The 23791-nt window shown below is 48.5% G+C and overlaps 11 protein-coding genes across 11 annotated transcripts; 6 read left to right on the forward strand and 5 right to left on the reverse strand.

Moving 5' to 3' along the window:
* Positions 1–536: 536 nt before the first annotated feature.
* On the reverse strand, positions 537–1490 carry N7537_002642 (ESCRT-II subunit protein SNF8; the record flags this gene model as incomplete). Its single annotated transcript, XM_056893700.1, has 2 exons — positions 537–948; positions 1018–1490. 2 exons carry the CDS (start codon positions 1488–1490, stop codon positions 537–539), a joined length of 885 nt encoding a protein of 294 aa, XP_056758695.1.
* A 249-nt stretch (positions 1491–1739) lies between these two features.
* Positions 1740–3600, forward strand: N7537_002643 (60S ribosomal protein uL30). The gene is made up of 3 exons (XM_056893701.1): positions 1740–1808; positions 2437–2548; positions 2754–3600. The coding sequence occupies exons 1-3, from the start codon at positions 1795–1797 to the stop codon at positions 3378–3380; spliced, it is 753 nt and encodes a 250-aa protein (XP_056758696.1). The 5' UTR covers positions 1740–1794; the 3' UTR covers positions 3381–3600.
* A 476-nt stretch (positions 3601–4076) lies between these two features.
* Positions 4077–5311, reverse strand: N7537_002644 (TDA10 family protein; the record flags this gene model as incomplete). The annotated part of the gene is made up of 5 exons (XM_056893702.1): positions 4077–4234; positions 4305–4420; positions 4473–4496; positions 4569–5071; positions 5159–5311. The coding sequence occupies 5 exons, from the start codon at positions 5309–5311 to the stop codon at positions 4077–4079; spliced, it is 954 nt and encodes a 317-aa protein (XP_056758697.1).
* A 650-nt stretch (positions 5312–5961) lies between these two features.
* On the forward strand, positions 5962–8842 carry mfp (putative peroxisomal multifunctional beta-oxidation protein (MFP); the record flags this gene model as incomplete). Its single annotated transcript, XM_056893703.1, has 4 exons — positions 5962–6117; positions 6169–6396; positions 6465–6663; positions 6720–8842. The coding sequence occupies 4 exons, from the start codon at positions 5962–5964 to the stop codon at positions 8840–8842; spliced, it is 2706 nt and encodes a 901-aa protein (XP_056758698.1).
* Positions 8843–9655: 813 nt separating this feature from the next.
* On the forward strand, positions 9656–13024 carry N7537_002646 (E3 ubiquitin-protein ligase; the record flags this gene model as incomplete). Its single annotated transcript, XM_056893704.1, has 2 exons — positions 9656–12005; positions 12966–13024. 2 exons carry the CDS (start codon positions 9656–9658, stop codon positions 13022–13024), a joined length of 2409 nt encoding a protein of 802 aa, XP_056758699.1.
* Positions 13025–13413: 389 nt separating this feature from the next.
* Positions 13414–14009, reverse strand: N7537_002647 (uncharacterized protein; the record flags this gene model as incomplete). The annotated part of the gene is made up of 2 exons (XM_056893705.1): positions 13414–13872; positions 13983–14009. 2 exons carry the CDS (start codon positions 14007–14009, stop codon positions 13414–13416), a joined length of 486 nt encoding a protein of 161 aa, XP_056758700.1.
* Positions 14010–15750: 1741 nt separating this feature from the next.
* N7537_002648 (aldo/keto reductase family protein) lies at positions 15751–17159 on the forward strand (the record flags this gene model as incomplete). The annotated part of the gene is given in 4 exon segments (XM_056893706.1): positions 15751–15771; positions 16055–16642; positions 16698–16979; positions 16992–17159. The coding sequence occupies 4 exon segments, from the start codon at positions 15751–15753 to the stop codon at positions 17157–17159; spliced, it is 1059 nt and encodes a 352-aa protein (XP_056758701.1).
* Positions 17160–18443: 1284 nt separating this feature from the next.
* N7537_002649 (uncharacterized protein) lies at positions 18444–19135 on the forward strand (the record flags this gene model as incomplete). The annotated part of the gene is made up of 4 exons (XM_056893707.1): positions 18444–18549; positions 18625–18789; positions 18878–19026; positions 19088–19135. 4 exons carry the CDS (start codon positions 18444–18446, stop codon positions 19133–19135), a joined length of 468 nt encoding a protein of 155 aa, XP_056758702.1.
* Positions 19136–19280: 145 nt separating this feature from the next.
* N7537_002650 (uncharacterized protein) lies at positions 19281–19547 on the reverse strand (the record flags this gene model as incomplete). Its single annotated transcript, XM_056893708.1, has 1 exon — positions 19281–19547. The coding sequence occupies one exon, from the start codon at positions 19545–19547 to the stop codon at positions 19281–19283; it is 267 nt and encodes an 88-aa protein (XP_056758703.1).
* A 756-nt stretch (positions 19548–20303) lies between these two features.
* Positions 20304–21213, forward strand: N7537_002651 (Short-chain dehydrogenase/reductase SDR; the record flags this gene model as incomplete). Its single annotated transcript, XM_056893709.1, has 3 exons — positions 20304–20367; positions 20428–20849; positions 20905–21213. The coding sequence occupies 3 exons, from the start codon at positions 20304–20306 to the stop codon at positions 21211–21213; spliced, it is 795 nt and encodes a 264-aa protein (XP_056758704.1).
* Positions 21214–21639: 426 nt separating this feature from the next.
* On the reverse strand, positions 21640–23638 carry N7537_002652 (MDR family MFS transporter; the record flags this gene model as incomplete). Its single annotated transcript, XM_056893710.1, has 7 exons — positions 21640–21961; positions 22012–22065; positions 22120–22185; positions 22235–22424; positions 22476–23269; positions 23332–23465; positions 23522–23638. 7 exons carry the CDS (start codon positions 23636–23638, stop codon positions 21640–21642), a joined length of 1677 nt encoding a protein of 558 aa, XP_056758705.1.
* Between the last annotated feature and the right edge of the window lie 153 nt (positions 23639–23791).

Genomic DNA, 23791 nt, shown 5'->3' on the forward strand with positions numbered 1-23791 from the left:
TTGCGGGGATATATTACATGCTTGTCGCTCCGTATCACGCAATGCCGTGTCACCCCAACACCCAAAAATGAGATACATAAACTTTGGATTCGCCAGATTCGCTAGACAAATAGAATAAGTCGTTATTGCTACTGAAGTAGCACCATATTCTATAAAAAAAATTAACGCAAATGAATCATCAGGGGGTTTGTTCCTCTCTTGACGAATTCCTGTAGTGTACGACCGCTTGTACTTGATCCTTGCCGATGGTGCTTGCTCGCCTATCACCCAAATTCAAATCTCTCTACATGAATTGAATGGCCTCTTTGTTTTTTTTTTTTTGTTTTTTTTTGTTTTTTCTCTGTTTTTCTGTTTTTTGTTTTTCGTGGTTTAAACGCCCGTAGACAAATGCCCCAGGTAATGGTACCGAGCAAACTGTAGCTTGTCATCGTTTGACCAAAGGGCCCGGAATGGAAGGGTGAATGTTGCCCCTCTCGAAGCGCCAATTATTGAATGCATCATTAATGCTTGGACAGGCAAAAGCTCGAGTCACATACTTATGACTTGGGATTCTCTCGGAAAGATGTAGGTCGAGGGATAACCGCACGAGCCATTATGATCTTGTGATTTTCATGCGAATCACATAGGTCTCCTATTTCATCCACTATCGTCCAGAAGATTCTGGGGTGACCAGTACTCTTTCTAGGGCCTTGGGCATCCAACCAGACTAAACCATCAGTAAGCAGGTCATCGATTACAGTTTGTGCTCGAGCTTTTTCCCATTTGAGGTTCAACCGAAGCATTGAAACGCTCACAAAACCCAGCATTTGAATCACTTCCAAGACTGTTGCCTGATCTGTATTGAGTTCTTTAGGAATGGACCGAATGTACTGCTTGCTGCCGACCTTGACGATGGAGAACCCGGAGCCAAGAGGTTCGAGAGACCGAACTGCTCGTAGGATGTCATCACTGTCGAACACATAGTTAAGTCAGTCGCTTGTATAGATATCCATATTTCGGGAAGGAACAACTCCATACTCTGAAACTTCAAGCCCGCTACCAATCGCCTTGCCCTTCCCCACTCGCTTCCGACACTCCTCAACACCAATCAGTCCACCATTTTCGCTCCTGGTCTCTCTGCATAACTCCACAACTCTAACTGCGACTTCAAAATAAAAGTCATTCATATCTCCGCCCATAATCTGGGTCCAGAAGCTGCCCCCTTCTCCCAGTCCACGACGACCATTCTTGCCCTTGACGTTGCTTGCGGCAAGAGGATCAACCCCGATTGTGTTGCACATGCGCGCAAATTCTGCCCTGAATGTCGGGTTGGACTTTATCGTAGAGCTATGTTCTAACGCAAATGTATGGAGCAACGACTGGAAAACCGACAACTGGGTCTGCAGGGAGGCAGTATGCGTAGAGCGGAGATTGGCGCCATGGGTAGCATAAGATTGTGTTGCTTGAGTTCGGTTTGCAAAGGCCCCGAGGCCAACTCCGCGACGTGACATGGTGTATGGAGTGTAAGGGGAATCAGTGTTCACTTTGTTACATGTACCCCCAGACAGGTCAGACATCCATGGATGGATCCATGAAGTCATCTGATAAGAGGTAAACCCTTATCTAGACCTTGATAAGGGCTGGACCCAGAACAGGTTAGTGCTTGCTATATTATACGCTAGCCTAATATGGCTAGGGAGACCCGCACCCACACAAGCGAATCTCTTCTTACAAGTCCTTTTCTTCAAACTTTTTCTTCTTCCTTTGACATCCTTCGACAACCAGCCGACTCTCGACCTCGTCCGGACATTCAAAATGGCCGCTACTACGTATGATTCCCAATGACTTCGTCCTAAGACTGATGCAATCTCTGTTTGAGTTTGTAAGGTTGCGGGTATAGTCGTCCTTCTCGCTGGGGATGCCAGCCGTTTGTCCACAACGATGACGGCTAGGCACCAGCTCGATCCTTCCTGCTCTCTCTCGATTCCAATTATCTCGGATGGATACACTTGCTGTCTATCACGGAGCAAAATTTGGATACAGAAAAGGGGGTGATGGAGTCTTGAGGTTGAAAGCGCCTGGCGCCTTCTCTTCCAAAAATATTGTTGTGAACTATCGTTCCCGGGCGCTCATGATGTGGTAACAGCATTATGATCCTGAAGCGAAAGAGTGACAACATATTTCCTGAACATTGTTCGGGGTTTTGTCAGATGAAGGCATCAATGACATCTGGGGGGTGATCGGGTTTTCGAACACTATGCTGGAATATGCATGGCTAGTACCAAACTGCAATCGATCATGAACCCCCGATGTCTTGGCCCTCACTGATTAAAGACATTTCGTCGAGTTCTTTTATGCCTTCAGTTGAGAATGTGGCGCTATATGCTGCAATTCTTTCACTCGGCGAATTGTCTCAGTCTTGATCTATTCTAGACAGACTGTTCTAACATTACACAGCTCCGTTCCCACCCAGAACCAGGTCCTCGTTCCCGAGACCCTTCTGAAGAAGCGCAAGTCTCAAGAGGCTGCCCGCGCTGAGCGCCGTGCCGAGGCCGAGAAGACCAAGAAGGTCAGTTTCCCCTCTTTCTTTCACATTGTCACACTTCCCTTCCAACTACATGATGCATAACACCATTCACGATGACTAGACCGCTACCACGGTCAATGCTGTCGTCTGTCAACCATCTTTCGGGTCTGACATTAGTTACACAAACTACTTGCCATTTTCTTCACAAGACTTTGGAGATCTCTCATACTGACTGAGATTCATATAGGCCAACAAGGAGAAGCGTGGTGTTATCTTCAAGCGTGCCGAGTCCTACGTCCAGGAGTACCGCACCGCTGAGCGCGAGAAGATCCGCCTCAACCGCGTTGCTCGCCAGGAGGGCAGCTTCTTCGTTGAGGGTGAGCCCAAGCTCGTCTTCGTTGTCCGTATCAAGGGTATCAACAAGATTGCTCCCAAGCCCCGCAAGATCCTCCAGCTCCTGCGTCTGCTCCAGATCAACTCTGGTACTTTCATCCGCCTCACCAAGGCTACCCAGGAGATGTTGACCATCGTCAACCCCTACATTGCCTACGGTTACCCCAACCTGAAGTCCGTCCGCGAGCTTCTGTACAAGCGTGGTTACGGAAAGGTCGACAAGCAGCGCACTCCCCTCACCGACAACCAGATCATCGAGGAGCACCTCGGCAAGTTCGGCATTGTCTGCATGGAGGATCTGATCCACGAGATCTACACCGTTGGCCCTAACTTCAAGCAGGCCAACAACTTCCTCTGGCCCTTCAAGCTGTCCAACCCCAACGGTGGTTTCCGTACTCGCAAGTTCAAGCACTACATTGAGGGTGGTGACACCGGTAACCGTGAGGAGAACATCAACGGTCTCATCCGCCAGATGAACTAGATTTCTTCTCATGAAGAATTCCGGTTGGAGCGTTCTCTGAGCGCACTAAAAATGTTACAAAATTTTACGACTTTACTGTCTTGGGTTGTTTTTTGCACGGGCTGTTTATATCCACTAGTCAATTCTTTTTTTAGCGATACGATGGTCTGGGGTTTCCGATCAATTTAATGCTTCAAACAACCCAATTTCATGGTCATGGGCCTGGTTCCTGTCGTACTTTGTGTCTCGTAGCTGTTTCTTGGCTTTTATTTTTCTCCCCTCGGTAGTAATCGGGGTTTTGTGAGGCCGAGACCGTCCCGAGGTCCGAGTCCCATGTCCAACCATCCTGCTGCCTCAAGGGGTTTTCGAAGCTGTGTTATTAAAGCCGCGCTTCATAATTTCAACCCCAGTAGCTCAAATATCAAGCTCATGACTGTAGTTAACCAATTTAAGTGGTTTACTTCATCTAGAGCTTGGGTTGTCATCAGTTCATCATATGTGTCTACATCGTATGCTACCAGAGTTACCGGCTTTAAATTTGGAAAGACATCTACAAAAAGGTATTGTCTTACCAGAAGTTACTACATCCCAAAAGGAACCATATATTTAGAACCGAGCCCAGAACAGGAGTGGACAATCCTAAAATTGGGGAGATATATATCTATTCGACATTTATGTGACACTGCATTCCGACGTTTCTATGTCAGTTCACACCAATTAGATTCTAATGACCTTCTGAACTCTCCTATTATGGTCAACCACAAGGCAGAGCTGTCGTCCTTGCCAGTCTGAGCTCGATGCTGATAAGTTATGCGGCGTAGGCTTGAAAGCGCCGTCGCGGAGGGTTTCAGTAAAGAGCTCGTAGGATGGGTAATCTACATCGACCATTTGAGTTAGTATATTTAATCATCAATGGTGTTATTGCTCCCCGGAGTATATGCGTACAGCCGTCCACAAAGTGTTTGACCTGTTCTTCGGTCATTCCGGTGCCTTTGGCCGCACGGAGAGTGAGTTCCTGCTGCTGACGCCATTCGTAGACGAAATGAGGGTTTTCGGCGTCGCTGAAATTGGTTAGTAGAAGTAAAGTATGTCGAGCGGCAACAAAGCACATACATATGGACCAAAGCATCAAGCTTGCTGTGAAAGTAAAAAAGAAACCCATATTAGCAAAGCTTCTAGTTGCAGCCTTCAATGGCCAAAGAAACCCACTTAGTCAAGACATCATATCGCTTCAGAGCATCGTTTACAGCCTTGACATCCTCGAACTTGACATGGCCTAGTCGTCCATCATATTCGCCGCTCTCCTTTTGATGCACAGCGGCCTCCCATTTCGCATGGAGGGTTTGGTCATCCCACGCACGGAACCCCACACACCACCCTTCAAAAATCACGACCTTGACTTTATCTTGACCCTTTTCATTGACGGTTTTCCATTCTGCCTTTGGGATACGATCACCCTGACCCTCGAACGCAGACTTGTCATACTGTGGAATGGCCGTCGGACGTTCAGCAGCGAGTGAAGCAAACACCTCCTCACCCAATGCGAGGTCGTGAGTCGATGGCTGACCACGATGCTGCAGGAGGGGATTTGAAGGATGCGCCTGTGCTAGAGCCACCTGATTGGCGTGGTCAAGGTAGATATCGTCGAGCGACAAGGTCACGACCGAGAGCGAGTATGGCTCGGACCGGAGGGTGTCATTGAGAGCGGATACCTATGGAGGGATTAATATCAAGTGCCGTTTCGAGGAAACTAAACGAGATCCCGAGGCATGAGAAATCGACGAGGTCGATCGACTTACTAAAACTGTCTTGCCCGCACCCTGAACGCCATTGAGACCGATGAAAAACGGCGGGGTACTGGGGTTGCTGCGGTGCCGCTCGATATGAACGCGCAGGCGATCGAGTAGGAAGGGGATACAGTGCTGCGACTTATCGTCCACGATTCCGGGCATTTTGACTTGATTTCAACTACCGAATACGTATAGTTCTTTATTGCACGTCTTTTGTATCCATCGGCTACGGTGCGCGGGAAATTCCCCCTCCAATCGGCCGAGTGAATCTGGGGTTATTTCCCCCCACGGGGTATATTCAGCCGCTACTTGCTACTTTCGATATGTTAAGAATATTAGAAGCGTATTCTATTTAAGAAAATTGTCAACTGGTCAAATAATAATATTGACTTATACAGAGATGTATGCACATGACAATGACGTTGCCCGTCACATGCCTGAGTCAGCAAGTACTCGGCCCCGGGAGACATATACCTACACTCTTACACCTATTACACCCTATTACACCTATTTACAGTATATATATTGTATATATTGTATATATTTGCACATGCTTTATGCACAAGTCAATAATCTAATATTCACTTTCCATTCAAATTACCACATGTACGAAGGAGTTTCACAGTACACAGAGTACGGCATGTGATACGGGACGATCTGCCATTGTAACGATACCCCAATGTTTCGTTACAAAACCAACCCAAACGTGCCGAGGTTCTCCAGCTTGCCGAGTTGCTTTAAACTCCCCTCTTCTCCAGCTTTCTTCTTTTATTTCTTTCTATTATCCACTTAACTTTCGGATATACACAGAAATGTCCGAGTTGCGATTCGATAACCAAACGGTGGTCGTCACCGGTGCCGGTGGTGGTCTGGGGAAAGCATATGCTCTCTTTTTCGCCTCAAGGGGTGCAAATGTCGTCGTGAATGACCTCGGTGTCTCTCACAAGGGTGAGGGCAAGTCAGGAAAGGTATGTGCAACAACTCCGACCTAGACCGACGGACACTGATAGCTACTCCAGGCCGCAGATGTTGTCGTCGAGGAGATCCGGGCCGCCGGCGGTAAGGCCGTCGCCAACTACGACAGCGTCGAGAACGGTGATGCTATCATCGAGACCGCTATTAAGGCCTTCGGTCGCATTGATATTCTGCTTAATAACGCTGGTATCCTGCGGGATATTAGCTTTAAGAACATGAAGGATGCCGATTGGGATCTGATCAACACAGTTCACACCTACGGTGCATACAAGGTGAGAATCTTCGGACACACCAAAAACAAATTAGTGAAGCAGGAACTGATGGATCATTCTTTGGATAGTGCGCAAGAGCCGCATGGCCTCACTTCCGCAAACAAAAGTTTGGCCGTGTTATCAACACGGCCTCGGCTGCTGGTCTATTCGGCAGCTTCGGCCAGGCCAACTACTCAGCTGCCAAGCTTGGCCAGGTCGGTTTCACCGAGACCCTGGCTAAGGAGGGTGCCAAGTATAACATTATTGCCAACGTTATTGCTCCCATTGGTAAGCAAGCTACAAAACCCCAACTCATGAATTTGGGGAAGCTAACCCCAAATTAGCTGCCAGCCGCATGACTGCAACTGTCATGCCCCCTGATGTTCTGGAGAACCTCAAGCCCGACTGGGTGGTTCCTTTGGTCGCTGCCCTTGTGCACTCGTCTAACACCACAGAGACTGGTGGTATTTACGAGGTCGGCGGTGGTCACGTTGCTAAGCTCCGCTGGGAGCGAGCTAAGGGTGGTCTCCTGAAAACTGATGACTCCCTGACCCCTGGTGCTATCGCCCGGAAGTGGAACGATGTCAACGATTTCTCTCAGCCCGAATATCCCACTGGCCCTGCTGACTTCATGGCCTTTTTGGAAGATGGCTTGAAGACACCCAGCGCTCAGCCGGGAGAGGAGCCCGACTTCAAGGGCCGTGTTGCCCTGGTCACTGGAGGTGGTGCAGGTCTCGGCCGTGCCTATTGCTTGCAGTTCGCTAAGCTCGGTGCCTCCGTCGTAGTCAACGACCTTGTTGACCCCGAGCCGGTGGTCCAGGAAATCAAGAAGCTCGGCGGCAAGGCTGTTGGCAACAAGGCTAACTGCGAGGACGGTGATGCCGTCGTCAAGAGCGCCATTGATGCCTTCGGCCGCATTGATATCTTGGTGAACAATGCCGGCATCCTGCGCGACAAGGCTTTCACCAACATGGATGACAACCTGTGGAACTCCGTTGTTAATGTCCACCTCCGTGGTACCTACAAGGTGACCAAGGCTGCCTGGCCTTACTTCCTCAAGCAGAAGTACGGTCGTGTTGTCAACACTGCCAGTACCAGCGGTATCTACGGCAACTTCGGCCAGGCCAACTACGCTGCTGCCAAGCTTGGTATCCTGGGTCTTTCCCGCACTCTAGCTTTGGAGGGTGCCAAGTACAACATTAAGGTTAACACCATTGCTCCCAATGCGGGTACCAACATGACCCGCACCATTATGCCCGAGGAGATGGTCCAGGCTTTCAAGCCCGACTATGTTGCTCCCCTCGTAGTCTTGCTGTGCTCTGATATGGCTCCTGAGCCTTCCACCAAGGGTCTGTTTGAGTGTGGTAGTGGTTGGTTCGGCCGCACCCGCTGGCAGCGCACTGGCGGCCACGGCTTCCCCGTGGACGTCAAGCTGACCCCCGAGGAGGTGGTTCGTAACTGGGAACAAATCACCAACTTCGATGACGGTCGCGCTGATCACCCCGAGGACGGCCAGGCCGGCGCGGAGAAGATCATGGCCAACATGTCTAACCGCGTGCACGGTGATGCTTCCAGCGAGAACGAGACCCTGAAGAACATCGAGAAGGCCAAGGCCCTTTCGAGCGAGGGTACTCCCTTCAACTACGAGGACCGCGATGTGATCCTGTACAACCTCAGCTTGGGCGCCAAGCGCACCGACTTGCCTCTGGTCTACGAGAACAACGACCAGTTCCAGGCCCTTCCCTCGTATGGTGTTGTCCCCTGGTTCAACACCGCAACTCCCTGGAACATGGACGAACTGGTGAAGGACTTCTCCCCCATGATGCTGCTCCACGGCGAGCAGTACATGGAGGTTCGCAAGTTCCCCATCCCCACTACCGCCAATACCCTGACCTATCCCAAGCTCATTGACGTTATCGACAAGGGAAACGCAGCCATCGTCATCGCCGGGTTTACAACCAAGGATGCCAAGACTGGCGAGGATCTGTTCTATAACGAGTCTAGCGTCTTTATCCGCGGCAGTGGTGGCTTCGGAGGCTCTTCCAAGCCCACTGCTGTGCGCGCCAAGGCTGCCACTGCTGCGTACAAGGCGCCGCAGCGCCAGCCCGATGCCGTGGTTGAGGAGAAGACGTCCGAGGACCAGGCAGCGCTGTACCGCCTGAACGGTGACCGCAACCCGCTCCACATCGACCCCGAGTTCAGCAAGGTCGGCGGCTTTAAGACCCCCATTCTGCACGGTCTGTGCTCACTCGGTGTGTCGGCAAAGGCTGTCTTCTCCAAGTTTGGTCCCTACAAGAACCTCAAGGTTCGCTTCGCGGGTGTCGTTCTGCCTGGCCAGACCCTTAAGACTGAGATGTGGAAGGAGGGCAACATCGTCCTGTTCCAGGCCACCGTTGTTGAGACTGGCAAGCCTGCCATCACTGGTGCCGGTGCGGAGCTCCTGGAGGGCGCTAAGGCCAAGCTGTAAAATATGAAATCTTTGGTTGAAGCGATATTCCCATTGGCAAAGCGAGCCGGAACACTTGGTTCAGATTATGGCTTCTTTCTTTGTATATACTACCTGTGATTTTTCTTGTTTTTAGTTTTTCCCCATGAGGCCAATGAGATGTATCTGAATTTGGTAACTACGTAACTATACCGACTTGGAAATACTACATTTTTTGAATACTTTGGACTGATATTATTTCCCATGCAACAACCATAAGGAATGCTTTCGGGTCATTTGATAGATGTAGCGTTTGGAGGGAATCAATTCTAGTCATATCGAAAGCACTCTCAAAATAACGTACCGGAAGACACGTTGATTCTTTGCTATTCTAGTGATATTGTCCCACATTGCGTGATTCTTTTGAACCGTGTTCCTAAGGAGCATGCGATCTTTGGGATTTCATTTGCTGTTCAAGTGGTTTCGGGCTCAGATATATCGTATGGTGTGGGTTGATGTATCGGCACTAGGGCAAGGATCGAGTGACATTCTGCAGTCTCAACGAGACACTCTGTGTATGCGATATGGTTTAAAAAGAAGGGGTCACTGTCTAGCAAATAGAAAGATCACTGGATGGACGTAGATGTAAAAGAAAAGAAAGAAAAGAAAGAATAGAAGGAATATAAAAAAAGAACGCGGCGGAAGGTCGTCTTATGTAACATATCCTTCATTCTTCATTCTAGGCTCCAGGACTGTTCCAACACATTCTTATATTCCCCCACCTGACATCTTCTGACATCTTCTGATACCCTCTGACACTTTCATATTCCCAAACCATGTAAAGCCTGTACAATCATGGTGCTCTCGCTGCCAGTTCCCGGTTTCTCCAAATCCTCCACATCCCGCCCCGCCGACGGCACGCAATCTCACCGAAAGTCAGCCTCCGGTTCTTCAACCAGCTCCTCGTCCAGTCGCAATGCCCGAAAGCCATCTCTAGGACAAACTGGATCCTCTCCCAACAGCTACTCCATCACCCTCGAAGCGCTACGAAATAACCCTTTTGGCAGTACCTCCCGATCACGCGGCCCCGTCCAGCTCTCGGCCCACGAAACAGAGGAACACAAGCGGGAACAGGAGGAACTCAATACTGCACTTGAGACTCTAGTTCTAATCTTTCCAGATGTACAGATAGAGGTGTTCCGCGAGCTGCTGCTACGCTTTGACGGACAGAGCCGGTTACAAGTGTGTGTGGAGGAGCTACTCAGACATAAGAAGAACTGGGTTTCGGGGCGCTGGAACCTCCCAGAAGGAACTACTGAAGCCGAGGCAGAGGGAAATGCTCTCCCATCTCCTGGAGGTGACAACTTTGCTCGACATGATGCTGGCAAAGGCGGCCTGGTCCCTCCCGATGAGCGGTTTCGGTCCGACGAATACAAGGCCGCTGTGCGGATGGCCATGACAAGAGAATATAATGGTCTGAACAAGAGTACAGTGGAGGCTGTTCTAGCTGAAGTGAATTTCAGCTATGCCCGCGCTCGACCGATGCTCCGGGATCTGTCGCGTCGGACATGGCGCGCGACATTCAACAGCATGTTCCCGTCCTTTAGGCGGAAGAAGGACCGCGAAGAACATCCTCTTTTGGCCTGGCATCGTCGAGCAGACGGGGAACTTGTTCCTTTTTTGAAGGAAACCGGGTGCAACGAGCTGGATGCAGAGCTCCACGAGATGTTGTTGGCCCCACTGTTGCGACAGAAGCGTGAAGAGCAGCATGACAAGGACTTCCGATTTGCTTCAGAGTTGAATGAGAAGGAAGCCCAAGAACTCAACGCGCTCTACGAATGCGAGTGTTGTTTCGCCGACGTGACATTTGAGCAGATCGCGACATGTTCAACCAACATTCACATCATTTGCTACCACTGCATCCAAAGAACTGTCTATGAAGCGCTGTTTGGGCAGGGCTGGGGCAAGTCTGTTGATTTAGAGCGCTCTACTTTGAAGTGTCTTGCGCCATTGTCCATCGGGTCGTGCGAGGGATGTCTTCATCCAGAGATTGTCAAGCAAGCAATTCTTCTTGACACGGCTGGCTTCGAAACATACCGCAAATTTGAGGATCGGCTCTCCTCTGAAGCGCTTATGAAGTCTCAATTGAAGCTCGTTAGATGCCCGTTCTGCTCCTATGCTGAAATCGACCCAGTCTACCATCCTTCAACCCATGGTGTCCGCTGGCGGTTCCGCCGTGACGGTGGCATTATTCCGACGATTTTGATGACCCTCCTCCTCCTTGACCTTGTCCCCTTACTCGTAATCCCTGTTATTATTCTTCTCCTTTTGGACCCAGCCACCGCAACAGCGGTCTTCGGAAATGCCATTCGCAACCTTTGCCTCAAGATCCGACCGAAACGCTTCACCTGTGTCAACCCCTCGTGCTCACGCATTAGCTGCATGACATGCCATAAATCGTGGCGAGATCCACATGTGTGCCATGAGCCGTTACTCCTGGACTTGCGCGCTACCGTCGAGGCTGCCCGCACTGCCGCCGTGAAACGCACCTGTCCCCGCTGCTGCCTCTCATTCGTCAAGTCCTCAGGCTGCAACAAACTGACTTGCGTTTGTGGCTACTCCATGTGCTACCTATGCCGCAAGGCACTAGGTCCACCTATACAAACAACCGCGCCTGCCCGTGCCCCCCGCGGGTTAGATGCCTTCGATGGCCCGGCTGATATACCCCACGATCCCTTTGACGATGAACAGGTGGCAGGCAACTTGTCCGATGACAATGAATTTGAAGAACCAGAAGGCTACAAACACTTCTGTGAGCACTTCCGCATCAACCCTGGGTCCCGCTGCACAGAATGCACCAAATGCAATCTTTACCAAGCAGAAGACGAGGAAGCGGTCGCCCGCCGCGCAGGCGAGAAAGCCGAGCGTGAATGGCGAATCAGGCAAGGCGATTCCGGTACCAGCAACCCAACTTCGGCTGCTGGATTCCGCAACGTCAATCATGATCTCTCGGCAGGGGCCGATAGCCACTCTACGAACCGCCGTGCCACGGCTTCAATTTGGGATTTGCAGCTTACATCTTCGAGTAAGCCGTGGGCTTACTGGCTCTGTGATGTGTGGGCTGATGGACGGTGGAAACTTGAGGGCCAGGCTTTTGCGGACTGGATTGTGGAGCGGGTCGTCGAAGTTGAGGACGCATGCTCCTGTGCGTACCTTCGGCTACAGCTTTTCAAGATGTCTTTTTTTCCTTCTAGCTTTTTATTTTCGGGTGTGTTTTGCAATAATGGCGCTTGTTATTTTCTCCCTTTCATTCCCCAGTACTCTACGCAGAACATCTGGGCTGGCGTGCGGTGAATCTTTTTTGGAGGGTTTCGGACGATGTGATGATTGATGATACTCCCTACTTCTGTTTGAGAATTGCGTGGCTTCTCACTACTGTCCAGATACAGCGAATAACCTTACTCTCTTTTTAATGCATGGACTTTTTTTTTTGAGACCAGTGTCTTCTACTCCTAAATTAGATACATTTATTGCAAAGGTATAGAGACAGAAATAAAATAGAATGTCTTAAATTGCACATGATGCTCAGAAAAACAATCTATGAAGGATACACGAGAGAGGTAGAACATTGAAAGCCATAGCGATAATACATGCTGAAACCCAATGATGACCTCCACTGAAGACCCCCACGATGCATTTGGTGGATTTATATCCACCTAACAGTAGTTGCGTTGACCAAATGTTCGGGACTGTGGAAGCACTGCTCAATATGAGTGGCTTGTTGATTGTGAACCTTGCCGAGGAAGAAACCTCTCCTGGTCATTGGCTGTATGTGTCGATGCAAAATCTGCTGTGAGCTTGCTCAATAATTGGATGATGCTGAGGCATGGATGAAGAGTTGGCTAAAGAGTTGTCTGAAGAAGAAACTTTGTGAGGCCACTTCTCATTGCTGGGTTGGATATGAGCTTTTTCTGTAAGACCGAGAAATATTGCGAGACCATATTTGATTGATTGCGAAGTCTGGTAGAGGCTTGGTTGAAAGGAACTTTGCAGGGTTATTTTTGCTGTTGGTTTGACCTAGGGGTTGAACATGAGAAGGGAAAGACTTGATAGGGAAGCTATTGTAGACTTGTTTGTTCATGGAGTTGACGAACAGCTGTTATAGACCAGATGTATGGTGGTTATAGTGCTCATGGTGGACGGCCGATGATGAAAGGCCGATGATGGCTCATGGTGGCCATGGTTGAATGCTGACGATATAAGGCTCGTGTGCTGGCAATGAAAGGTTCATGGTGGTATGGGTGGAAGATCTTCACAGTGGAGGATGGCCGTTGTGAATCATTGTCAAGATGATTGAAAAACGATGATGGTGGATGGTTGTCAATGGTGGATGAAAAATGGCGGTTCATAGTTATCAAAATGATTGGTTGGAAGTTGTCTGGTGGCTGTCTGGTAGTTGTCAAGGTGGTTGTCAAGATGGTTGTCAAGGTTGTTATTTGAAAAATTGTGGTCACAATTGGAGACGGTGTTCACGTTGTGGGTAGTTGATTGAGGTGGTTCATTGAAAGTTGATTGATCGAAGTGGGTTGATTGAAGTGGTTAACTGAAGGTGATCAGGCGGTGATCTCGAGCAACAACCTTTTTTTTACCACCACAGCAAACGGCCGTGAGAGTCTCCTTTTAATTGGGTACACGTTGTAACCTCTTCCTGACGAGAAGTCTCCTTCAGAGACACTCCTGCGGAGACTCTTGTCGTTCAAGACCGCTTCTTTTCTTTCCCCCTCTTTAAGGTTGTGCATTGTGGGTGCTTTAATATGGTTGATCGAAGTGGGTGGTTGACCAATCTTCCCATTGTCCTGAAGCCGAAGCCCGCCACGGTCAGACTGGTGGATGTTGTTGATCAAAGTGGATTGTTGACTAGTCTGCCGATTGTCCTGAAGCCAAAGCCCGCCACGGTCAGACTGGTTGTGGTGTTCGAACTGGTGGATGAATGAAGTGGGTGGTTGACCAGTCTGCCGATTGTCCTGAAGCCGAAGCCCGCCACGGTCAGACTGGTGATGTGGTTGATTCGACTGGATGGAGGAATGAAGTGGATAGGGAGGGTATGAAGGTTTACTAGAAACCAGTTAACGAGGTTCGTCTTTTAGGATGAATAGAGGGACGTCACAAGGAATGCTCATACTTCAAAGTGGTCATGGTGGAAGGCCATGATTCAAGGACATAGTAGATGACCCAGGTAGATGTGGTCATAGTAGACAGTGGTCATGGTGGATGAGGTCATGGTGGATGAGGTCATGATGGAAGGTCCAAGGTGGAAGGTCCAAGGTGGAAGGTCCATGGTGGATGGGGTCATGATGGAAGGTGACCGTAGTGGAAGGTGCATGTCCTGATGCAAGACCAAGGTGGAAGGTCCATGGTGAAACCTTGAAAAGTGGAAGTGGAGACCCAGAGAAAAGAAGAGATGTGAAGGAGGAAGAAAAAGGAGAGAGAGAAATGGGGGGGGGGGGGGGGGGGTATTTATACCTTTTCAACGACTGGCTTAAGGATCTGGGGAAACTGCGGTGGGAGACGAGTTTCGACCCAAAAGGGAAGGAGCTAGGGTGAACCCGCAGAGCCTCACCTTAACCTTCAGTAATTGTTCTTGCATTACCTAGGTACCTTGTAAAATATTTGGTACATACTAGCCTGAGATCTACAAGCCATCACTTGTGCCTTTACTATTGTTACTTGTGATACCGGTCTATTCCTATCTTATTGTAGATACATTCCTTCGGGCTAGGGAGGTCTGAGTTGACCTACGCGGGGGAGTTCCCACAAATTAAGATCAAAACATTACCGTATTTCAAAGGAGGGGGAATCCTGATATTGACTTATGTTAACTAATTCTGGATTGATAGCTAGGTTATTGAGGTCAATCCGTTGACCTTGTGGGGGCTATAATATATGGTGCCCTGGTGATCTTGTCCGATACTGAATAATTTTGTTATAGAGCGTAGATGTGTGCATCTGTGTAGAGATTGTCTAACGTTTTGGGAAGATGCTGTTATGCAAAGTAAAGTTTTGGAGAGAATAAAACCATATGTTCTAGAATGCCTTAACATCGTGAGCTGATTCGGTGTTTTATCGAAGAGGTAGTTAAACCCCCTGCCCACTTTTTATATACTCCAATTTGCCCCCTAGGTAATTCCTGCAATTAAACCAATTTTGCTTATTTGATATATCACTAGCCTCGCTACCAGCTTCACCCTGTCGTATGATATACACCCTTCTGATGTATAGAGTGTATTATCCGAACCTCTTAGAGAGCCTCCTCTAGCTTGGTCTCACCAATGCTGCGGTCAAAGCTTCACTATCTGCTTTTAGGCATTTCGATGTGTTAAGAACATTATACATATTCCTATTATGGTCGATACATACTATGATAATAAAAGGACTCAATTGCAGAGGATTCTTCATGTTGTGCCCGAGTGAAAGTTGAAAGGAATGGGGACTGAAGTTTAGTCTCGAATATCTCGCATTATGGCGACCTCTTCACTGAAAATTTCTTCAGAAAACAGTATGGCACCAGGCTGAGGGAACTGTATAACGGTAGAGGTATTGTACTGCTCCTGAAAGGGTTATTGAACGAACCTTTCTCCAGAAGACCAAATTCAACAATGATTGTCAGGACTGTGGTGTTTAACAACAAATCTGCCGACCGGTTCTCCAAGACAAGCTCAACCACTTCAAGATGCCCCTGCTCTCGGTAAGTTAACATGACCTTGCCATGACAAAGGCACGCCACATCCCCGGGGTCTCGAGGCAGGGACTCTCCCGACATGTTTTGTATACACCATGTCATAGTAGGAACCCTGGCTTTCCTGTTGAAGACGGGTGGGACTCTCAAGAGCTATCGAGCTATCATATGATGATCTCTGGGGAAATGTGGGGGAACGGACTCCACAAACGTCATGTCTTCCGGAGTGATCTCGGTGAGTCCCCGTCTCGCGTCCACTTCCTGGCACGTCCCCCTTGTTTAACTTCTCTACTTCAATTGGGGGAGCTCAGAATTGACAGCTCCGCGGTTTGAGTGCGGGAGCATTTAGTTGTCATGAAAATATCGCGATCTCGAATATAGTATTTACTACTGCTATTCCCACTGTTGAACCAAAGTCATAAACCTCGCGGAATAACCCCATTCATTTCGGGAAAATTCAAGAATTAACACTCGTCTGCTCAGCCAACCCTTTGGACAATGGCTTATTTTGCAGCTAGAACGGCTCGCGCAGCAGTGTTAGGAAATCATTCCCACCACCTCGATCGAATTTTGTTACTCGTGGGCTTGCCACACGCGCAACCTCCAACACACTCAACACCGGTGCGAAGATCCCCGCATTAGGATTTGGCACATTCCAAGACCCAGATTCCCAGGAAGAGACCGTCAGCCTAGCGCTGCGAAAGGGCATGCGCCTGATTGATCCTGCTCGTGTCTACAACGTTGAAGAGCAGGTGGGAAAGGGAATCAAGAAGAGCGGTATTCCCCGCGAAGATATTTTCGTCGGCACTAAGCTGTGGTGCAATGACTACCACCCCGAAGACGTGGAGTGTGCCGTGGATAACTCACTCCGTGACCTGGATACCCCTTACGTGGAACTTTTGATGATGCACTACCCCTGTACCTTCAAGCGCGGGGCCGATCGATTCCCTCGGGACGCCGAAGGCCGGATGATCCGCGGCGAGACCACCTTTGTGGATACGTGGAAAGCGATGGAGGACGTAATCAAGACTGGAAAGGTCAAGGCTATTGGTGTCTCGAACTTCAGTAAGGGTGAGATTGAGACGATGCTCGAGAAGACCGGCACCGTATGTGACTCCTTCAGCGATCGAAAATTTGAACTGAGTTCATTTCCATTTATAGGTCCCTGCAGTCCACCAGATGGAGGTCCATCCCTATCTGCAGCAGAAAGAATTCAACAAGTGGCTGAAGGAACAGGGAATTCACGTCGTCCAGTTCAGCCCGCTGGGCAACATGAACGACTTCTACAGACAGACCGGCTGGTCCAAGGGGACCGCACACATGAAGCGGGTCATCGATCAGCCGATTCTGAAAGAAATCGTTGTGAAGTATGGCAAGAGTACGGCCCAGGTGGTACTTGCGTGGGGTATCAATAGCGGGCGCTCCGTCATCCCGAAAAGCGTTGTGGATTGACAGGTGGAGCAGAACCTGGAGGTCGACTTCGAGCTGCAGCCTAAGGATATGGCACAAGTTTCGGTCTTGGATGCAAAGGCTCGCTTCAATGATCCTAGCTTGGACTACGAGTGGCGCCTAAATAGCGATTTGGAAGGCATTGACGGCACTGTGAAGGGACGCACTCACTAGATATTGTTTGCCACAAGAATTGTAAATAATCAACCTAATATAGCTTTTCCCTTTGGATGCTGAACTCTTGACAACTTTGAGCATATCTAGAGGCAACCAAGACAAGAGAAGAAGGAATTATACTCATGTATTAGCTCCGTGTTTGATATACTCAAGAAACCACGTGAACAACACCGGCAAGAATGAGCTTACAACGTTTGACTTTCCCTAGTGCCTTCTATCTCGTTCAAGAAGATCACCGCTGGGATTGAAATTGACATTTGAAATTGACATTTGAGTATTGTATAATTTCTTAAAGAATTATGTTTTGTTCCCGACTGTCTCAATGCTCTTAATATTGATCATAACCCGGAGTCGTTTTCTAAAGTTGAAACTAAAAGGGATGTTCGAAAGATGAATTCATCAAATGGCTTATTTGATCTACGATTAAACGGCTATCTTCGTCTGATCCAAAGCATAAATTGTTCAAGGTAAAGTAAATATGAGGTATTCTTGGACGTTTGTTGCAAACAGCGTGAGTATCGGGATTTGATAGATAAACGAATATCGGCGGTAGGGTAGAAAATGAAACCCACCCAAGGAAATGCTATTCAGAAATTACTTCTGCTCAACAGAAGACATAGTCTAATCCTTTAGTAGACACGTGAGTAGGAGAGCTATACGGATTCAAAGTCACCTAAGTCATTTCTCCCCACCCCAACGGGAAGCTCGCAGAAAACAACAGATAGTGAAGGCCTGTCAACAACCGGTCAATTGGTAAATATGTGTACGTCGCAATGGATTACCACTAAACGGCTGTCTCCGTCTGTCTGCCTGTTCTCTTTATATACTAAATCTCCCGAGGTCAGTGGCTTGCTTATTAGCAACATTGAAGCTCCTCCCATATGGATTCTATCCAAAACGAGCTTTGGTGGTAATACAGTAATATTTTACTGACAAGGTTTAAGAGTAAGTGACAACAGTGTAGTAGATTGACCCCATATCGCGTCCTGTGCCCGAGTCGAGCACTACCCCGGCTGAGTGGACCGAGAAGGTTTGAACACATCGGGATTTGTCTACGCAATTTCTGGATTCGGATCCTGGGGTAACGGATGGTTGTCACATCCGTATGGCTTGAGATGAGCTAGCTTTAGGGCACCTCTGACGTGACGTATAGTAGTATGAGTAGACGATATAGTTACTGAGGCCCAACGTTTTTCAAATAGATCCAGAAGCTTTCCAAACGAAGTGCTTACTTTTGACCGTGATAACACTCATATAACTCCTTTGCATACGATATTGAACATGTTGAATGACGAGCAGGCACAGTGGAAGATCGCCGCGAGGCCGGAAAAGAAACGCCTATTGATAGCGGTTAACTGCCTCGCTGGCGTTGCAATCTTCTTTTTCGGTCAGTCAATCCCCAATCTAAAAGTCTATGAGTTTTCTTCATATCCAGTATAACTAACTTTGATTGATCACGCAGGCTATGACCAAGGGATGATGGCTGGGGTGAATGACCCCAAATCCTACGTTAAGCGGATGGGGCTGGGGTACAAGAAAAATGGATCAATAACGGTCACCAACACTCTCTTGCAGGGAAGCATCATCTCAGTCTACTATTTGGGAACTTTGGTTGGATGCTTTATGGGTGGGTATATCAGTGATCGATTCAGTCGTATCAAGTCCCCGGCATTTGGTGCTGTCTGGGGTATCCTCGGCTGCACTTCAATGTACAGCGATGAACCCGGAGTGGATGATCACATTTCGTCTTATTAACGGCATCGGGACTGGAATTCTCAATGCTACTGTTCTAGTGTATGGCTCCGAGCTTGTGGATTACGAGTCTCGTGGCATGTTCATCGCCATGGAGTTCACTTTGAACATTGTAGGTGTGGTGATGGCTTACTGGTTAGGAGTTGGGCTTCGCTACATCGACAATGTACAAGTTGAATGTGGGACTTTTTGCTATTTTCTTCAATAAAATGAATTTGTAGATAAATTGGAAGAAATTGGAAGAAAGCCTTGGTTGAATACTGACTTGAGTGATCCTACACCAGATATCTTTAACAAATTTGGCAAGGAAGCACTGTATATTCTTGACAATAAATTAACTTGATTCGTTTATTTGTGCTGCAATATTCACTGCAATTTACTGTACATTCCACCGTCTGCTAGCAACCCCGTTGCGTTCACATAACGACTCATCTCTTCACAAGCCAAGAAAATGGCCGGACCTGCCATATCATTCGGATCTCCGATTCGACCAAGAGGAATACGCTCTTCAAGGGCGGCCATCTCAGCAGGGTCCTTCATATCATGGGCAGCTAGTGAGGTTCCGATAGTGCCAGGCATCAGGGCATTGCACCGGATCTTATCTTTGCCAAGTGCAATGGCCATTGACTGCATCATGGAGAGAATCCCAGCCTTGGTAGGAGTATAGTGAGTTTGGTACCCACCACCGAGCAAAGCGCTAACCCAATTTCCCCCATTGCGAGACAGCCTCTTGGATTAAATCGGTGCTTGTCTCCGGTCTGGTCACGTCCCCGGGGAGCTCGAGGATATTGCCCGCCTTGATGCCTGTGTTCTCGATTGCCTTGACCTCCTCCAGCAGACTGTGACGAAGATTTTCGTCCTTGGCCAGACCCAATTAATTTACTGCGACATTGCATCCTTGAGTAATATATGCCAGAACAATCGCGCGACCGATTCCAGTGGTACCATCAGTTACGGCGGCGGTCTTGCCTTTGAGCAGGTTTCAAGCGAGCGCAGCCATTGTGCAAGTTGAGCAGGGGGAAAGTGGAAAGACGCAAACACCGATAGAGAAGACTTAAATTTATTATGTGAGACAAAATGAGACTTGAATTCCAAGCCCTCAGCTTTCTTGGGGAATCGCGGGCGCTTGAACTAGATTACAGTGCCGTCTCGGGGACACATCCGCTTTATCCCCGTATCCCCACGCTTCAACACCCGTCTCGAGTCATCACTCCAATCACTCCAGTAGGAGTATGGGCAATGATTTGGGTTATGAGGTGTTCTGCGGGCACATGAGAACCTTGCCAATCCTTCCTAGATTTATAAAGAACCCATCTTTAGGTCTTTCCCGAGTCAATCATCTGTGCCTTTTTTTCTACTCAAAACACATTTATCTTCACATCATCCATAATGGCCTCCAATGAAACTCCTATCCCTCAGACTCAAGTCGCCCTGAATGGTAAGGTGATTGCTAGTAAGTGTTTGAAAAAGTGAAAGGTCTAGAGAGTGGCTAACTAACAGGATAGTTCTTTAGTTACTGGTGCCAACCGCGGAATAGGGTTGGGCATTGCTGAGTGCTGCCTTGATAACGGTGCAGCCCGGGTCTACTCGATTGACATTGGTACGACCGGAGAAGATTTTGCTGCTGTATCGAAGAAATACCCCAATAAGCTCTTTGCCCTCACTGCCAATGTGACTGAGGCGGCCACAATCACCGCTGCAGTTGATAAGATCATCAAACAGGCTGGTGCTCTACACGGCATGGTGGTAAATGGCGGACGTACATACCACAAGGCTGCCCTTGACTTTACCAAGGAGGATATTGAGACTCTGTTCAATGTCAACCTTTTCGGTGCCTTTTATACCGCACGTGCCGCTGCGCGCGCGTTTATCAAGCAGGGAATCAAGGGTTCCGGGGTTTTTACAGCTTCTATGGCTTCTTACCGTTCTAACAAAGTAAGTTTCGGTCTACTTAGACTCTTATCTACTCAATACTAAACACCACCATCAGCGCGTTCCATCCGCTCCCTACGGTGCCTCGAAGGCCAGTGTTCGCAACATGACCCACACTTTGGCCATGGAATGGGCACAGTACGGCATCCGTGTGAACAGCGTGTCCCCTGGCCTAGTAAACACCGCCATGACATACTGGGTACCCCAACAACCGGACTGGGAGCAGCAGCTCAAGTACTATGGTGGCTTCCCTCGGTTGGCCGACGTCCAGGAGCTTGGTGGTGCCTATGTGTACCTTCTGAGCGAGGCTGCCAGCTACACCACTTCCATCGACATTCCAGTGAACGGCGTGATTGGTAGAAAGTAATTCCAATGCCTTGACTTGATCATACGAAGACACTAACATGGATAGTTTGCTAAACAACAATAAACGTCTGATAGTGTGAACGAGATTAAATGTGATTTATTTTTCACCGAACATGTTTCGCTATGTTCCAATGAGAGATAATGGCCATTCAATATATTATCTCCTTGAGAGATCCATTAGAGTCGGTGACGGTACAAACCGTAGTCGGGTTCGTGTCATGATCGATCGATTCTACATGTTAGGCAGCATCATCAGCAGCTTATAGCACACGGAATCAACACGCTGAGCACGGTGTTAAAGGCTGGACCTGAATATCTATCATTTCTATTAAAATACAAGGAAAGATTAAAACAGTGGTCTATATGCTTTTATGAGCCAAAGTTGCCCATAGAGTGCTTGGGTTCTTTTAGTCAGAGTCGGTTAGAGCTAGCTCTCTCTTCTTTCTTCGTCCAACTCTCCATTAAGTCGCTTTTTTCCTTCTTCCTTCAGAGCTTGATCGTCCGCTCGGTTCAAACCAATCTGTGGCATCAACCAAACAGCCGAAAAGAAAGCAAATGTCGCAAGGGATGCACCGACAATGAAAATGATACGGAATCCCTTTTGATATGCCGGTGTCAGCACATCACGAACATACTCGGCATCCTCTACAGATAATTCTGAAAGATAATCTTGTGGACTCGAGAGCAGAGAGCGGGTCTGAGATTCGTCGAGATTGAGGACTGAGATGGACGACGAGACAATATTATTTCTGCATTGATTAATGAGAGAACAAGCCAACAGATTTGAAAGAATTCTTACATTATAGTGCCAGCAATAGCGAGCCCAAGAGTGCCGCCGAGGTTTCGTACGAAGCTGCTCATTGTTAGTTCCATAAAATGGCTTGTATCGCTGTAGGCATTCACTCACTTCCTGAATGAAGTTACCACGGCCATATCCCGTCTTTCAACACCCGCTTGAACTGCAATAAGAGAGCTATAGAAAATTAGCTTAATTTATTGGACCAGGATAGGGGACCACGTACGGCTGCAGAGTATTTCCAACCCCGACACCAGTCAGAATGCCATACCCAATCTGCTTTCCCAATCCCGAATGCCGATCAAGTGTCGAGAAAAGACCAAGACCAACAGCCCAGATAATCCATCCGAAAAGGATAGATTCACGGTAGCGGCCTATCCAGTGTACAACAAGACCGGAGCCTGTACTGCTGATAGCTGTGAAGGAAGTCAGCGCGGCAACACAACCAAGAAGAAGAGAATTCGTACTTTGCATGAGGGTAATAGGGAGGAGCATTGAAGCCGCTTTTACCGTCGAATATCCAAATACCAGCTGATAGAAAGTAGGAATATAGTAGACTTGCACCAGAAAGTTCCACCCGTTAATGAACATGGTCAAGCACGCGCCGTTCACAATTCGACTCTGGAAGATATGCATCGGAACCAGCGGTGTAGACGCGCCCTTCCACTGCCATGCAATAAAAGCAACAGAGATGGTGAACCCAGCGACCAAAGTCGCAATAACATGCGTCGAGTTCCATGCATACTCGCCGCCGCCCCAAGTCAAACCAAGCAGCAAGACCGAAGTCCCCCCGAGAGCCAGAAGCGCACCAAAGAAATCAATTGCCTTCAATTTGACTTTCCAGTCGCCCGTGACTTTTCGAAGGGGCATAAAGAACAAAACAGCCAACGTGGTTAATGCGGTGAGCGGCAGGTTCAAGCGGAAGATCCATCGCCACGAGTCTTCTGAAATGGAAGCCAGTGCACCTCCTATGACGGGACCAATGCCATTGGCAATAGCCACGACGGCACCTAGAATACCTTGATATTTGCCTCGTTCACGGAGAGGGACAACGTCGCTAACGATCATCTGTGCGACTGTCATGAGACCGCCGCCACCAACTCCGGTGAAAGCACGGAAGACAATCAATTGCGTGGCTGTCTGCGCAAGGGAAGCCGCCAATGACCCGAAGAAGAAAATGGCTAGGCCGACGAAGAGCACAAGCTTGCGAGACCAGATATCGGATAGTTTTCCATATAGTAATTGGCAACATGTTGATGTTCTGTGCCACGAATGTCAGCTTGACCGAGTAATATCATGAATACAAGAGAAAAGAGCACTCACACGAAATAACCGCCCGAAATCCAGGAGGTTTGGTCGCTGGCTCCTAATGCATTTCCTATGATAGACAAACTGGCCGCCAGGGTCGTCTGGTCCATCAATGCCAGGAGATCAACGCTGGAACATGCCAGGAAGATCTAGTAGTGGGTGACATTAGCTGGTGCATATATTGCTTGTTACCGCATCCACTAACCGTGATAATAGTACGCTTAGGTACATAATTAGTTTGTTCGTTGAAAGTGACATTCGTCCCATTCTTCTCAACCGCGACATCCTCTATTGGTTTCGAATTTCCGAGTACCCCTGTCATGGCGTTTTGAATATGAAGGGATACAACGTAAGCAGGCAGACACCCCAGGATCCGAAAACGCGACAGAAAGAGAAAAAGATATATAAAAAAAGAGCTCAGTCAAGAGGTCAAAGCGGAATAATCAATCTCATCTCTTCACATTCGTAATTTATT

Source organism: Penicillium hordei, assembly GCF_028827395.1.
Source record: "Penicillium hordei strain IBT 12815 chromosome Unknown utg000001l_segment0_segment0, whole genome shotgun sequence".
NCBI classification, from domain to species: Eukaryota; Fungi; Ascomycota; class Eurotiomycetes; order Eurotiales; family Aspergillaceae; genus Penicillium; species Penicillium hordei.

Coding starts and splice junctions, on each gene's coding strand:
- N7537_002643 (XM_056893701.1), top strand. Junction 2,549..2,753: donor AGGCCGAGAAGACCAAGAAG/GTCAGTTTCCCC, acceptor AGATTCATATAG/GCCAACAAGGAGAAGCGTGG.